Consider the following 17,151-nt stretch of genomic DNA (forward strand, 5'->3'; position numbering starts at 1 on the left):
ATGCATAAATCAGCATTCTTCATAAGATGTGCCGTCCACTGGCGAGTGGGCGAGAACTTGTTGAAAAACCATGCACACGTCACGTACCGCGGGGGATCTAATCGGGAGCACAAATGCTGGGACGCGTAGCGATGATTCTCTAATCGGGAGAAGAAAGGCGGCGAAGGAGCGCTCGTCCAAAGCAAAACCGATTCAGAAGCGAAAGTGGATGGCTTTTCCCAGTGCATGCGCAGTAGGATTTGGCAGATTTCAGCCAGTTGAGCTGGAATAGAAAAAGCATGTATGCGCAGAGTGGCTATGTGAAAAAGGCGGGTTGTGATCACAGGGTCGCAACAGGACTCTACCGTCATTGCGATATGTAAGTATATCAGGTAAATTAATTGGGCTGAAAGAAAAAAAATAGAGGTGATTAGTGAAGGATTGGACCTCCGACCCCCCATCCCCTCCCCAAGAAAAAAATAAATGGCCCAGCCTGCCTAGCCCTGGATGTATCGTCATCTCCTCGTTCCTCGACGTCTATCACTTGTGGCAATCTTCTTTTCTTCCCATTGTTCCTGAAGAAACAACACAAAAAAGAAACAGCCAGTCCGAAGCGTTGCGAGTCTCACGGGCTCCCCCGGTTGCTGTAAATATTGAAAGCATCTCCCGTCATGCTTGCGCGAAGCGTGCCTATATTTGCAGGAACGTTTGGAAGTTTAAGAACAGTTCCTGCATTTTCAAAAGCGGAATATTCATCGAAGTTCCGTTCCGGCGTGCATAGCAGCCAAACGAATTGCTAAAGCAAGCGGTTGGAAAGCACGACAGGGCTGTCTCCAAACTTTAAAGAAATGCCACGAGACCTTGACCGACCCCCATCACCACAGACTGGACCGTTCCCTTTAATACTGTATCTAGCTGTACACGTAAGCAAAGCTCCTCGAGATTTGCACCGTAAATGGCACACGTAGGTTGGTAAAGCAGCGACACACAACGATCGCTTAAACAGCAGCAGAAGTTAAAACGGCAGCGGAGGACAGCCAGCACGGAAACACTGGGGACCAGAGACGATGGGAACTCCGTGCGCTGAGCTGCCATGTCTGCTATACGAGGACTCACATTGGCGTTGCTCAACAGTTCATCATTGATGTTTGCGTGCACCCTGTATTTACTACAGAGGTGAGCAAGCCTGCCTAGAGTAAGCGAAATGCGATGCGGAGTGAATAACTGTCTCGTAAAAACCTGTATCGCAGTAGAAGACGAAAACACAAAGAACAGAAACGAACACAAGGGGCGCTTCTGTTCTGTGTTTTCGTCTTCTGCTGCGCTGCAGTGTTTTGCGAGACTATGAATCAATAAGCCCACAAAGGATGACTACTGAACAAATTCGCAGCTACTTTGCTAGGGGTAAGGTGTTTATATCTGCAAGGTACAGCTCAGAGTTTGACGGAATACCGTCTGGCGAGAAGAGAACATTGCAGAAATAATACACTCGCCAAAATTTATGAAAAAAAGGAAGCACGACGTTTCGGGGCCCGTACGGGTCCCTTGATTACATACAGCGATGCATAGTACGAAGGCGGCTAAAGTAGGGTTAAAATTGAGTACCGTCCGATTGTAGATTTCCTGGAAGATTTCCACGTGTCTTGTTAAGAGCATGCTTCGTGTTATGTATATGAACAGATTCTAAAAGAAGGCGCGATAACTTTTTCTCTGTGGCAATGACTGATGTTTCGTCGCCATCGATGGTGTGTCCCGTTGATGCGCTGTTTTGCGCCAAAGCATTACATTTGCAGCGGTCATTCGATCGTGACGTCATTCTGATGCTCTTTGAGCCTGCGTCTGAAGTTTCCGGCTTCGCCAACGTAAGCAGCGTCCCAGACTTGACACGGTATCTTAAATATATACCACGCCCGGTTACCCTGAGAAATCTAGACGGTCTTTTACCCGTGCCACCTGTTGTTTCAACTTGATGGTAGGTACAGTACATGAGAAATGTTGACGCCATAACCTTTGAAAATGTGTGAAAGTGCTTCGCTTACACCGGAAGCATAGCGTTTCAGGAAGCGTGTTTCCTTTCTGCAACCTGCAAGGTATGTATACGGCTATCCGAATGTGCTCAACCGTTGCAATTAACTCAGTTCATCAGTACCTGCACTCAACTATCGGCTAATCTCTTAAGCGAAGCACCACCCGAGTGCTCTAGACAGGTGTTCACACCTCTGGACAAGATCGGAAAAAAGAAAGTGCGGAGGACAGTTTAATAAAAGGATGCGAAGAACGCCTTCGAAGAGCGAAGTGAGTGAGGAGCCAAGAAACTGCTGCGGAAAGGCAGACGAACTCAGGTGCGGCATACAGTACGGACCGAGGAACAGCCAGAGGTTGAACACGTTGCTCAGTTTTCTACCCGAACTGAGCAAACAAGGAATACCGGTACACTCTGAAAAAGAAGCACCCAATGTCCGTGGCAAAGGCCTGAGTTCAACCGCATTCACTGCTACGCGCGACACAAATAGCGAAGCTGGGAGCACACTACGGAGAGAACGTAACAGCGCTTAAACGTGTGTCTTGTTACCTTTGTGCCCCCATACATGCAGTGTACCAACCAGCCCACACCAGCCCTCTTCCGGAGTACGCGACGAACCACGCAATCCGAAGAACGGCAGAAATGACGCTCAGCGCGAGAAGCGCTAAGTCAAACACACTATGAACTGTGTGACCATCTGCCTAAGAGCCATGGTGGCTGGCAGTTTTTAGCCCTACAATAGGGCGACTAGTGCGGCAGCCGTTTATATCATTTTAGTATTACCTTGCAGCGGCTTAACTTTTTCACGGCTAAAGTAGTATAAGTTAACAGGACCCACACATTCATAACCCGCAAAGGAAGACGCAAGCGGACTCCCTCTGCAAACAGTATCGTAAAGGAAGCACTAACCGCAGAAGGAACCGTGCGAAGTCTCAGGCTGGCTTCCTGCTCCACGGTTTCTCGGGCAAAGAAATCCTTCGCTCTGTCCGTCGTCGCAGCCTTCTTTCGTGCTACGCCCCGCATCATCACGTGATGTCCCTACGAGCGAGGCAGTGTTAAACTGCAACAACAAAAAAATGACGTCTTACCTTTTTTTTTCATTCGGGCACAATTTTTCTGAGTTGGGTCCTGAGGAACTGCAGCTAGTGTAATCGCCCAGTGCTGGTACATTCTGGGAAAGGAGGAAAGGTGGAAAAAGGAATAACGATAAGGTAGCTGTGAGCGCTTTGCCCGAACTTTCACCTCTTTGTACTTTATCTGCTTTTCACATAGCTTTGTACCTTATCTGCTGCTCGCCTCTGGTAGATGAGCCAGGTTGATTTACAGGGAATGATCCATATCCGACGAACATCGGCACAATGGTTTACCGCATCGAAATGCACGTGCCGGTCGCGCATTTCGCGGCGGTCAGTAACTATCGCGTAGTACAGCCGCGCCACCCATACCGCAAGCCTGCAGTTAGTTCGAAGTTTGATAAATGACAATTTTAAAAGAACTACTGCGCCCTTTTCCTTTCTCTGGAATCGATTTTCTCTTGTTTCTTTCAGTCCCTCCTCGATCCATTTCGCTGGAGGCGAAACGCAAAAGGCGCCCTTGTAAAAGGGGACACCAAAAGAGGCGTCCGTGTGCCGTGCGATGCCAGTGCACGCTAAAGAACCCGAGGCAGTCGAACCTAATCCAAAGCCCACAAGGGCACTACTGCGGGTTAGTTCGACATTACAGAAAGAAACAGCGCGGAGACAAGAGGATATGACAGCGCACTACCACATCTCACAGATTACGGGGTCGTCACGGTCATTCTTTATATTGACGATTTGTCTCCAGAAACCAAATATATTTTGCGAAATCCCAACGTCAGCGCGGCAATTCAAGTAAAATGAGATAAAATATTCATGCATGGCACGTTCTATTCATACGACACATTACCTGATATCATTCAAGAACTTCAGACAGGAGCACATTGCGCCGCTAATCATTAAGGTGCCTCCTCATCCGCCACTGTCTATAACCATTAAAGCGACGATGGTTTGAGTTCTTCGTCCAAATCACAACTGTCCATTATATTTACCAACGCTAGGAGTGTAAAGGATAAACATGATTCCCTATCATCCATCATTGGTTCTGCGCACATTATCGGCCTTAAAGAAGAAATGGCTCTCCTCTAACGCTCAAGACCGCGAAATTCTTCATAATGCAGATAAATTTACCATATACAGATGTGATTCGCTGGGTCTAGTGATGGCTGCGTTCTACTCGTTACATCTAATAACATACTATACCCAAATGTCAGTGTTCACTATCCTTGAAATAATCTGGGTGTCACTAGCTCTTGACCACCACAAATTAATATATAGGTACACGCTACCGATCACTGTCTACAGCGCCACCTCTATAAACACACTCCTGACTGTCTTAACAAAAACAGAGCGACATTCCCATCCGCTCCAATGCTTCGGACCAACTCAGGGATTTTAGTTATCCGAAAATTTTTTGAAATGCTAATACTGCGCCCTTATTGTCTTCCTTCTAGGTACAGGGCGATGAACTCGTAAGCTTACGCTCACTGCCTTCACTGATTAGGCTAATTACTGAGCCAATTAGGATATCATTCGATGCCTCAAGCACTCTTAAAAGAGAGAGAGAGAAAGGATATTGTTTCTAACGTCACTCAGCTGCCAAGTGTTAGCGGTCATTCATTATTTGCGTTTAATCTCAACTCCGCAGCCTTCAAACCTTCTCAAGTAAAAAAGAAAATGCGTGACTATAAGACCGCTGATTTCATAGCAATAAACAGCGAACTGCGCGTTTTCATGGAATATTTTCTTGCAAACTTTTATAATATTTCTACTCAGTGAAACCGGGATATCTTTGTAGCTGAGGTTGACCGTATAACCAAGATACATTTCAGTTCGCAGCATCATTTCTAACTCGCAGGCAGCATGTTACAACGCCCATGTAAAAAATTATTTAACTAGAAAAGACAATTTTGCGCACCGCAAATGTTTCACCTACTAATTCGCGCTGGAATGCTTACAAGGCTGCCTCCAGTAAAAACATGTCAGCCATAAAATATGCCAAAGAAAACTCTTTATCCAATATTTTACCGTACATGCTACACGGTGATCCTAGAAATTTCTGGCCTGTCATTAATCCAATATCTAGCAATCCGATCGCATTGGTAAACTCGCGTAGTGATTCAAGTAGTAATTGCGGGACAACGGTATTAAAAACTACTTTTTTAATAATTTTTCATCCCACCGCTGCATTGACCTTCCCGATATAGGTCATTATGATTACTTAGTGATGCCTTTAGTGGCTGTTTACTCAGCTGTATTGCTCGCCTAATTAATACATCAAAAAATAATTCTCTTCAGGATATGATTCACTTAATTCTAAATTCTTTAAAAAATACTGGTGCCTATATACCCAGTTAATAACACCTGCTACAATCACTGGATACAGGAACACTTCCTGAATAATGAAAAATTAAGAACATCATTCCAGCTCACAAATCTTTGAACAAGACTTCTCCAGCTAATAATCGCCCCATATCTGTCACTAGCCGACGTTGTAAACTGCTTGAGCATATCACATTGGCCACACGTATCGACTTTCTTGAGATCAATTCGTTTTTATTATTTGTACGACATGGCTTCCGCAAAGCATACAGGTACAGATAGTTTAAAACATATACTCGAGGGGTAATTAGACGCTGATTGTATATTTATGGAGTTTTCAAAAGCATTTGATAAAGTTTGCAGTCATTTACTTTTTTATAATTTACGTCACATAAACATTGATAATAACTTGTTCAGATTTATTGAGTTCTTTCTCATTAATCACTTTCGATTTATCTCCACCTGCGGTTTGAACTCACCGTTTGTTAATACACTTTCTGGTGTTCCACAAGGTTATATTCTCGGACTATTACTATTCCTAATTTACATCAGTGATCTTCCTTGTTATGTGCCATCTAACATACATTTATTAGCCGATGACTCATTTCTCGCGAGATCGAAAACGACAAAAATATCAACATCCTGCAGCTCAACCCTGGAAGTCGCTGTCGCGTTACAACTTCGGGCATAAGTTCTGCGTGTGGTTCTGCGCGAATACTCCGACTTCCCGCATTTCGTGCACGCCCAATGTGCACATTTCTCACTGTGTAGCCTCCCGTAAGCTGAGCACAGAGATCCGTTTTGGCACTGGCGCCCACACATTCGCAGGAGACGCAGCTCGGCAGAGACCTGCTGCTATAGCTTTCGCTCTGCAGTATGGTCACGTGAGAATGACTACCGTTGAGCGGAATCCAGCCGTTGCTTTAGATAGGATGAAAACCTACGCGCAAGTTAGGCAATAATGACTTCTCGCCAAGCAGTCCCTTGCGGATTTTGTGACGAGAGAGAGAGAATAAAAATTGGATTGTAAAAAGAAGATCGAAGAGGATTGTGGGTGGGCTCCTCAGTCCAAGACTCCAGTGGCTTCCGCCGACACTTTGGCGATGGCGAGTAACGCCTCGTGGTCTTCCACGGTGCCACTGGCCAGCGTCAACTCCCAATGCTCCAGCGCTGCGTTGTGCTGCTTTAAGTGGTACGGTTTATCGAGTATGTCCATGTAGTGTGCGTGAATGTGGGAATTTCGCCACACCAAGGACATGTATCTGCGTAAAGTGTTGGGTGAATGCGGTGTAGGTGGTGAATATTGGAGAAAGTGAGTGTTTGGATGCGTCTTAGGTGGCAGGAGTCCTCCGGGGAAAGTTTCTTATGTGGCGGTCTGTAGAGACGCCTATTTAGGCGGAGGGTCTCTAGGCGCGTTGATAATGGGTTGAGAGGGGGTACTGAGTAGAGTCAGTGTGCCCCGCTCGGTTTGTGTAATCTCGAGCTAGGGTATCTGCCCTAATATTGCCATCGAGATCTGCGTGTCCTGGGACACAGGTGATGACGTGATCATACTGAAGATGGCCGCCCAGTACGCGGAGAGCCGTGCGCGGGACACGTCCACTCGTATAGGCCCTGCAGGCGGCTTGGGAGTCTGTAAAGATGTGTGTGCCATGGCGCGTTTCGATGGAGACGAGACGCAAAAGACGCCCGTGTTCTGTGCGATGTCAGCGCACGTTAAAGATTCCCCCCCCCCCCTCCTCATAAGAGAGAGAGAGAGAGAGACTTCAAAGATCCCAAGGTGTTTGAAATTATTCGGCAGCCCTCTACTACGGCACCTCTTTCTTCCTTTCTTCTCTGAGTCTCTAGGTCCTTCCTCCATTTCCTTTGGGCGCGGTTCCGTTGTTCGCCGAGGTGCGAGACAATTACTGCGCCATTTTCTTTCATCAAAAACTAACAAAATTTGCACACATTTTCGGCACATTTTCGGCACATTCCCACAAACATCGCAAGATCTTGCTCGAGGTTTACCCATCGGAATCCCAAGCAGCATAGGTATTCGGCCCAATTTTATATATATATAATTGGTTTTTGGTGGAATGGAAATGGCGCAGTATCTGTCTCATATACCTTTGGACAACTGAACGCGCCGTTATGGAAGGGATAAAGGATGGAGTGAAAGAAGAAAGGAAGAAAGGTGCCGTAGTGGAGGGCTCCGGAATAATTTCGACCACCTGGGGTTCTTTAACGTGCGCTGACATCGCACAGCACACGGGCGTCTTAGAGTTTCGCCTCCATAAAACCGCAGCCGTCGCGGTCTACACTACGCTAGCATTCGAGCCTTCAGCGTGGCCACCCCGTGGCTGGTCACGTGGTGCGGAGTAGCTGCCGGCGGCGCGGCGCGCCGGCAACACCGAGTGGTGGAGGGGGGAGTGGAGAGGGAGAGAGTTAATCCACGTCCAGGGACGAAGATGAAGAAGGAACGCACAGCGAAACGGAGCGGCGACAGACTGACTTTGGAATTCGACTGAGCGAGTTCCACTCGGCCAGCTGTAGCTATCGCGTCACTCCAGGTTTAACCAGAGCTAAACCACAGCCATTTTTTTTAACGTGGGCCTCGATTCTGGCAGTCTTGATGTTATAGGTAGCATAACAAGGCTCCAGCACAGCTTCCACTCTTACCGTTCGACCACGTTCCTACGTGGCACTCGCGGTTATACAGGACGTACTACGTCCGCCGCTTTGGAAGATGGTGGCGCTGGTGAACACTCTCAAAGTACCACGTTACGCTACACATAAGTATAGCCCCGAAAGCAGAATACTGGACAGCCGTCGCCGTAGCTGTATTGGTAGATCACCGGACGCCAAATTCGGAGGTCGTAGGTTCGGATCCCACCAGCGGCATGTGGTTGCTTTTCTTGTGCTTTTATTAATCTCCCGTTGATAAAAACCACACATAAAAAAAGATATCCCCTATGCTCCTTGGTTTGTGTGACCGCTGACTTGTGTCATGTATGTCATAACGAGAACCTGTTGCCATTCCCGTTTCTGCTGGATATCTCCTTCCCTGTATTTCTTGACAGCTGTATGTCAGAGGAGTTGCGGAAAGCGATCCCCGTGCGCGTGCCGCGGAAGGCGAGGAGAGCGTGCGGCTGCGACCACTTGTGAGGCTGACCGCATTCGGGAGGTGCTGGGTTCGATCCCCAGTGCCGCCGGGTACCCACCGGTTTTTAATGGGTACAAGATTTCCCCTGGCCTGGTGCTCGGCTCTTCAGGGTGAGATGCTTTGGAAAAGGGTCTTGCAAGTCCTAGCCGGACTTGCTAGGACAAAGTTCAGCTTCAGGGTCCGGTCATATGTTCTACGTTGGATAATCTGTGAGACACCCTTCAACTAAGGCACAACTTTTTCATGTCCGGATAAGATGGGCAACAGGCGAAGTATCCAAACGATGTATTCAGCATGGTAGCAGCGTTCACTCTGAATCCATTTGAAGCTGTTTTACAAGTTTGTTGGGGGATAACGTGTTTTCCCTCTCTTAATAGCAGCGTCGCGTCGTTTGAATGAAGCCCTTTGATAGAAACCTGGACGTGCCTCATTCTGCTTACGTGAAAACGAGAGCTGTTGTGGGCTCCTTTTTGAACACCATGAGAACAGCAACGCCCATGTACTACGCGTGGGTGAATTCCATATAAACTGTGCGGCTTCACAGGGCACACATTACCGGCAGTTCGCAACAACTCCTTGCTAGCGGCCCTAAGCCTTGCTGTATAAAACACTTGAATAGAAAAGAAAAATAAATAAAAAGAATTGGTTTTGGGGGAAAGGAAATGGCGCAGTATCTGTCTCATATATCGTTGGACACCTGAACCGCGCCGTAACGGAAGGGATAAAGGAAGGAGAGGTGTCGTAGTGGAGTGCTCCGGAATAGTTTCGACCACCTGGGGATCTTTAACGTGCACTGACATCGCATAGCACACGGGCGCCTTAGCGTTTTGCCCCCATAAAAACGCAGCCGCCGCGGTCGGGTTCGAACCCGGGAACTCCGGATCAGTAGCCGAGCGCCCTAACCACTGAGCCACCGCGGCGGGGGAATAGAAAAGGCGCAATTTTCGCTTCTCGCTTGCGCGATGTCGCCGGTGTCGTAACGCAAATGATTGGTAGGAGGAACGGAGAGAGGGAGGGAACCAACAGGTGCGGCACGCCACTCTGATTGGCCGAATTGATCTCGTCACAGGTGACGTCATAGGTAGAGAGGCAACAGGTGTAGTGCACCACCATCCATCACCATCATCAGCATTACTACGCCCACTGTAGTGTAAGTTGCAAACTAGGAAGCGCAAAATACCGGACGACGGACAGAGTAAGAGACACAAAAAACAGGTTCACGAGCGCTACTACCAACTGTTTATTCATGCTGTGGTACAGGGGTTATATAGGAACAGAATGTCGAGCATGCGCGTGGAAAAGGCACAGAAACCGCACACCAGAAATGCGCACAAGTTAATCAAAAAAAGAATCTAAAAAGACACATTCCGATGAATAAACGTGTACAGGCGTGTCACTGACACTACAATCGGACAGCTTTCGGATATAATAGGCCTCTAGAACGAACCCAGCCTTATCATTGCCGCTCTTGTCTAGAACCGGGGGTCTTGTCTCCAACCTTGCCCTACACGTGCACGAAGCAATGTGACGCAGGAGATTAGCACTAGTGTCTTTGTTTTCTATGTTTTTGGCATGCTCCCGTAGCCGGTCATTAATACAGCGGCCAGTTTGGCCAACGTATGAAGCCCCACATGAGAGGAGAATGCAGTACACCACTCCTATTGCACATTTAGTGTAGGCGATCCCATGTTTTTTGTTGCAGCCCCTGCCGGCACAACCCGTGATGCGAGGGCATAGTGTAAAAGCCTCTTATATCGCTGAGGTCACCATATCCCCGCAAACTTCCTAATCCCGTCCTCTCAATCAACTTTCTGCCAACTCCTTCAACAATTGCCTTCATTTGGAATCCAGTCCATTACCATCAACGGGCATTGCTTATGTTACCTTCGCATAACATGCCCATTACTTCTTTTTGATTTCGACTAGGATGCCGCTAACCTGAGTTTATTCCTTGACCCAGTTAGCTCTCTTCCTGTCTGTTAAAGTTACACCTAGCGTTTTTATTTCAATAGCTCGCTGCGTTGTCCGCAGATTAAGTTCAACTCTCTTCATTGGCTTCCACGTTTCTGCCCCACTTACCCAATATTCCTGGAGAAAAACATTTTTAAACGGGGAAGAGTAAAACAACGCAATTGTTTCATTGCTTCTATGTTTTTACTATAAGAATACATTTATACGCGGCTCAACAGGCTTTCATTTTCTCGCTATTCCAGTTTTTGCTATCGTACAATAAGTTTCCCATTGGTTTTCTACGGCATTCTTAACAACTCGATGTAAGCGTCTTAACTACTCGATGTAAGCGATGGAGAAACATTAAACGAAAGGTTTTCCTACGCATAGGAAGAATGGACTATTCCCTTTTGTATTTCCGTACTAAATTTTTATACAAGAATGCTGGACATGGGCGTGAACCGACGTGGTACAGCTGTTATGTATATTTTTAAGAGATATTGATAAACTGCCATTCATGATCTGAGAGTATCTGCCAAATGCGCTCCGCTGTAATCTTGTGGGTCACATTGATTGGTTATCGCACTCGCTCGTTTCCCTGATTGCGTCTGTCACGCCGGACACCCACCTTATATGCATGGATGAGCGACCGTGCTCGCCGCACGCTTATCTGCCATGCTACCACCCTTCTCTCCTCCGAAAACTGCAAAACTATACCCCAAACAAAATTACAATTCACTCCCCCTGTCGTCAGCCTTTCGCACCACCTCACTTGTGGTGGTGATGTCACGCACACTTCAGCGGCAGCTGCACCTCGGGGGGTCGTCGAGTTCGTTTTAAAATTTTGAAAGTGTAAGAAGGAGAGTCAATGGAGGAGACGAAAAAAAAATAGCCGACTTGGGTGACGGAAATGCTAAATTGAAGAACCTCTAACTCCGATGTTTTGTTTTCTAAGGAGTGGAAAAAGGTCAGAGACAGAGCTTTTCATAGGTTGATGCCTTTTTTGTTGAAGTTGAAGTGAATATTGCCAAAAATTCGCATTTTTATCTCATGGGCAGCACGTTTCGCGTTGCAGGTTATACGCCGATGCGTACAGAGTCGGTCACACTTGTCTAGAGCGCTCGGGCGGTGTGCTGCGGAGCAAACGAAGTGAAATCTTTTCTCAGCTGCTTTGCTAGCAGTAAGGCGCTGGTGCCTGTGCGGTCCACGTGTCCATCTTGCTGCTCTCCAACGCAACCATTATAGTGAAAGTCAATACCTGCTTAAGAATTCCGCTTTATTTCCCCCTGATGGCACCTCTCGAGCACTTTAGACAAGTGTGATCGACTCTGTACATGCATACCACGTTAGTTACGTTGTAGCCGTTGCCAAGTGGTCTAACGAAACACCGCAGTGGTCAAAAGATCCGCACATAATAGGCTCGCTACCGCCATGCATTTTTTTAACGACAGCTGTTAATGGCATCTTTCCCGGTTCTCTGGCGTCGGCATAAGATGAGGGGATAAATGAGCAAAAAAGAAGGAGTGTCTCGGCATCGTTCGCAGCGCAATTGATTTGTGGTGTCCTCTGTGTGCAACAGCGCTGGAGAGTGATTGCGCTGTTCGTGCCACAATGCACAGATGGCGCCACGATATGGTGCATCAAACGGCCTATTGAGTTCCGCAAATCGCTGTCATTACCACTCGCTTTACACACGTGTGATGACCAGAGGTAATTTTTGTAGCGATAGCTACATTACGGTAGCATTTCGAGCCTTCAGCGTGGCTGCGCTTCCACTCTGTGGCTGCGCCGCCACGCTGTCACGTGGTGCGAAGCAGCTGCCGTTGGCGCGGCGCCGTGGCTGATCACGTGGTTGGTCGCGTGGCCAAGTTCCACTCGGGCCAGCTGTAGCTGTCGCGGAACTCCAGGTTTAACCAAAGGTAAATTTTTATCACTTGAGTAGACGACTTATTGAACTTTCAATGCCACAGCACTACGTGGTGGTCAAACAAGTGAACTAGAGCACTCTTCCTAATTCCTGTTAATGTTACCCAAAGCGGCTACCCATCGGCCCGCCTAGATAACATTCGCTTCATCAAGGCGGTAAATGCTGCCGTTCTCAGTTGCCACATGCTGCGATACCCGCATAGCCTTCACATAAGAAAAAATATTGGCGGTGGTTTAGCTTTGGTTAAACCTGCAGTGACGCGATAGCTGCAGCTGGCCGAGTGCAAATTGGTCACGTGACGAACCTCGTGATACGCCAAGGCGCCGCGCCGCCGGCAGCAGCTCCGCACCACGTGACAGCGTGGCTGCGCCGCCACGCTGAAGGCTCGAAATTCTACCGTAATGTAGCTATCGCTGCAAAAATAACGTAGCGTTTGTCTGCGCAGCTAGCCTACTAATTCTGCCCCCCCCCCCCCGCCCTTGCAGACGTCTACAAGCAAGAAGTGGTCAGGTATGCTGGCGACACCATCGCCGTGCAGTCCTGGCGAAGAGGCCCCGGCGGCCCACAGGACAAGGACTGCAGCGGACCGCACGGTGTCACGGACGTCGGCACGATAAACTTGAAATTCGCCCAAGGCCAAGCGGTCGAGTTCAGCACGGCAGAGGACCACAGCAAGTGGGACGTCGCTCTCCGCAAGGGTTTCTTCTGTGTCTCCTCGCTGAATCGCGCGGTGAGTGGCCAAATTACCTAATTCGACAGGGTACAGCTGTAGCTAACTTTCTGTGCATAAGGTAAGCGCCTGAGTGCGTTCTTCAGGTGTTCGCGAGCGTTCACTGCCAGCACACTTCCCTCCTGTCTTTGGCGAGATATTCTCCATGGAAGAATCGAATTGCAGGCATTTTCGTACAGGGGTGTTTGGGGAAAACCGCCCCCACCAAGTGCTCTTTTTCGTCGTAAGCTACGTCGCATGACCGAAAACAGGAGAAAGTCTAAAGTGGCACAAAAGTAGTAAGTATTAAGGGGTTACAAAGAAATGAAGGGACAATAAAAGGGAAGTGCGAAGTTATGTCAAATTCAAAGTATTTTATTCGTACCACAATGGTAGCCTACGAGGCAGACATAAAGGCGATATATTCCTGACTCACGGTCGGCACCCTTTTGGGTGCGATCGTTTGAATTTAATGATTGATTGAAGCACCTCCTTTATTAAAGGCACTTTTCGTTCACTCGACAACCTACTCCAAATCTGACTCTATTTCAATTTTTATTTCATTGTCTTTCAGTCATAATCTATCTTTCAATTCTGATTCGATTGCAGTTCCTTTGTATTCAAATTCTGATTCTATTCTTATTCAATTTACAGTCATTCTTTTTGCGGCGCCTGCCTCCTTTCCCTTAGTAGTGGGGGTGGGAGGGGTAGAGGGGCATGGTTGGCAGGTGGGAGGCGGAGAGAAGTAAATCTCCCTAAACACCGCCTGCCACGGTTGGTAGGTGGCGGCTTCTGACAGACACTGACGCTGTAGCCACCGCAGCTGACGCCGGACCGTTTTCACCTTCATGACCCTCCTAACGTTATTGCATTGAAACAAATAGAGCGGGCTACAAGTAAGCGTGTAAACCAGTTTCCTGTAATTAATAACACAAGCTGCGAGAATAGGCATTGTCCACGTATGGGAGATATTCAACGTCCCAACGCAAGCCAATCATGAAGAAACCGGACACCCACAGCTCAAGTCTCTGTGCAGATCTCCAAATGCGGTCGCACGTCAGTAATTGAGGAAAGAGCTGAAAAAAAGGGAGGGGGGCATCATTTGGGCAGAAGTAAATATTAATGTGCATTAGTTAGTTAATCCAGGATATACAAAGAGAAATATGTCGGCGTTCAGTGTTCATTGGCGTTGGCGTTGACGATGTTCTAGACGGCGATAGCTTTGAGCAAAGGAAGGGCGCATAACTGGCTCCCTGGATATGCGGACGCCTCATTCTTGCTTTGATACATGTTGCGTTGGTGTGAGAGAGATAAGGCCTGAATGCATTAGCGCTCACAGCGTTGTGGCTGACATGCGGCCCTGCAGCAATACCTAGGGCGCTGCGTTAATTTGGTGATCAATCTCTCGCGATCAACCATTAACTGCATGCGGCCTCCCAGGGTGGCAGGGAGGGCGCGCTGCCTATCCAGTGTGCGGAACGCAATCAAAGCAAACTTTTGCAGTTGGACACCAACGCCACGTGCATGAGAGCGAGATTGAGGTCTCCACTGACCGACGGAGCCGGTTGTGCGCGTTTCTTTTCGTGAAAATGAACGGCCTTTGCAAAGTTGTCAACGCCCGTGAACTCTATGAACGCCGTCGGCTCACTTGTTTTGTTTGGTTTTTGAGGAAAGGAAATGGTACAGTAACCGTCTCACATAGCTCGGTGGACACCCGAACCGCGCCGTAAAGGAAGGGATAAAGGAGGGAGGGAAGATAATAATAATATTAATTGGTTTTTTGGGGGAAAGGAAATGGCATAGTATCTGTCTCATATATCGTTGGACACCCGAACCGCGCCGTAAGGGAAGGGAGAAAGGAGGGAGTGAAAGAAGAAAGGAAGAAAGAGGTGCCGTAGTGGAGGGCTCCGGAATAATTTAGACTACCTGGGGATCTTTAACGTGCACTGACATCACGGAGCACACGGGCGCCTTAGCGTTTCGCCTCCATCGAAACGAGGCCGCCGCGGTCGTGTTCGAACCCGGGTACTCCGGATCAGTAGCCGAGTGCCCTAACCACTGAGCCACCGCTGCGGGTTTACGTAAATAGATATCTTAAGCTTCTAGCAACCGCACAGAGGCAGCACTCACGTTTTCGAATTGATGATGACGATGTTGAGAAGAAAATTTTCGTTAGGTCCTCGTAACGTCACTGCTCGATTTGGTGAGCGCTCCAGTATAGTTGGGCACCTTGCATAACAGTGTTTACGCAAAAGGGCAGAAACGCTGCCTGGTCCGATATTCATTTTAATTTTATTTCACAGAAACTCCTCGCCAGCTACTAGAATTGAATGCTGTAAAGTTACTACTCTACGTGGCTCATGTAGCCGTTGCAAGGCTTAACAGTACACAGAGCACGTGCAACATAAAAAGCGAGCATAAAAATCACATGAAATAGAACGAAAACACAGGGAACACCTGTGAAATGACAAAGTATTGCGCACCTTTGCAAAGATCGTGCGGGCCAGTGCCTCTGGAATTTCGGCACAGACTGCGGCTTTCAATTCCAACTGTGTAATACATCAGTGAGCGTTTGCCTTTGTGCACAATTTTACCGTCATTGCAAAATCAATTGCCCAATGGCCTGTGCCTGCGCGGCTGTATTCTGAAAGCAAAGGGGATTTAGTACTTTCGAAATAAGGATACAAAATCAGTCATGTGCAGTGGCTTTGTGTAGAGGATGGCGCTCTGCGCAATGAGCAACGCTTTTCAAATAAAAATGAAAAAAAAATGAAAATTGTTTTTTTGGGGAAGGAAATGGCGCAGTATCTGTCACATATCGGCGGACAACTGAACTGCGCCGTAAGAAAAGAGATAAAGGAGGGACTAAGAGAAGAAAGGAAGGAAGAGGTGCCGCAGTGGAGGGCTCCGGAATAATCTCGACGACCTGGGGATCTTTAACGCGCACTGACATCGCACAGCACACGGGCGCCCTTACGTTTCGCCTCGATCGAAACGCGGCCGCCGTGGTCAGGTTAGAAACCGAGTACTCAAAGCTGCTTTGCAAGATTTCAGCCTAAATTTTTTTTTCAGAATTTTCTGTCATATAATATGTTACGCTGTTATTTCCCAAGCTTTCGCAGTTCAAACGAGGAGGAGAGGTGACCTGCATTTGGGACGACATGGTTGCTCAGTTATTTAGGGACGCCATTGCCGAACGGAGTCACTGCGGCAAGGCTGAGTAGCAACTGGAGACAACTCTCTGCAGCGGTGCCTTTTGAGTCCCGCACCCTACGCGACGGATAGCTTTTACACATGTCGGCGCGTAGCTCCACTTTTTGCTGCGCTTCTGCTTTTGTGATACTACATGAACTCCAGAGACTTGCACTGATTCGTCTATATCTGTTAAATAAAAATACTCCCGCTCACGAGCCACGAGAAGCTTGCGTCTCTGTGGAATTTTTTTCACGCGGCAAAATATCTTACGTCACATGTAACGCACATTATACGAGTGTTTTAAATTTGATTACATAAAACAGAATTTCTGAAACTTAAAATAACTTAGTGATTGTAGAATTGACCGTTTGTAATAGCCAGAAGGTATTTGCAGAGTGGACTATTGAAAACCGCCGCGGTGGCTGAGTGGTTATGGCGCTCGGCTGCCGGCCCGAAAGACGCGGGTTCGATCCCGGCCGCGGCGGTCGAATTTCGATGGAGGCGAAATTCTAGAGGCCCGTGTGCTGTGCGATGTCAGTGCACGTTAAAGAACCCCAGGTGGTCGAAATTTCCGGAGCCCTTCACTACGGCGTCCCTCATAGCCTGAGTCGCTTTGGGACGTTAAACCCTCATAAACCAAACCAAACCAAACCAAACCTTGAAAACAAGTACATCGAGAGAGAGCAGGGGATTTGAAATCAGGGTTAGTTGCTACATAGTCTTCAAAACAGTCTTGGTACACAGACATGGCGCATAGATGTGGTACATAGACTTAGTACATAGGCATGGCACATGTCACATAGTCTTGGACTCTTGGCACATAGT

At 47.8% G+C, this 17,151-nt stretch overlaps 1 protein-coding gene across 1 annotated transcript; it reads left to right on the forward strand.

The window, feature by feature from the left end:
• Window positions 1–12,195: 12,195 nt before the first annotated feature.
• On the forward strand, window positions 12,196–16,545 carry LOC144102574 (cell-death-related nuclease 7-like). The gene is made up of 3 exons (XM_077635811.1): window positions 12,196–12,205; window positions 12,908–13,152; window positions 16,245–16,545. Exons 1-3 carry the CDS (start codon window positions 12,196–12,198, stop codon window positions 16,353–16,355), a joined length of 366 nt encoding a protein of 121 aa, XP_077491937.1. The 3' UTR covers window positions 16,356–16,545.
• The last annotated feature ends 606 nt before the right edge of the window (window positions 16,546–17,151 follow it).

This window comes from Amblyomma americanum, chromosome 8 (assembly GCF_052857255.1).
Source record: "Amblyomma americanum isolate KBUSLIRL-KWMA chromosome 8, ASM5285725v1, whole genome shotgun sequence".
Taxonomy (NCBI): domain Eukaryota; kingdom Metazoa; phylum Arthropoda; class Arachnida; order Ixodida; family Ixodidae; genus Amblyomma; species Amblyomma americanum.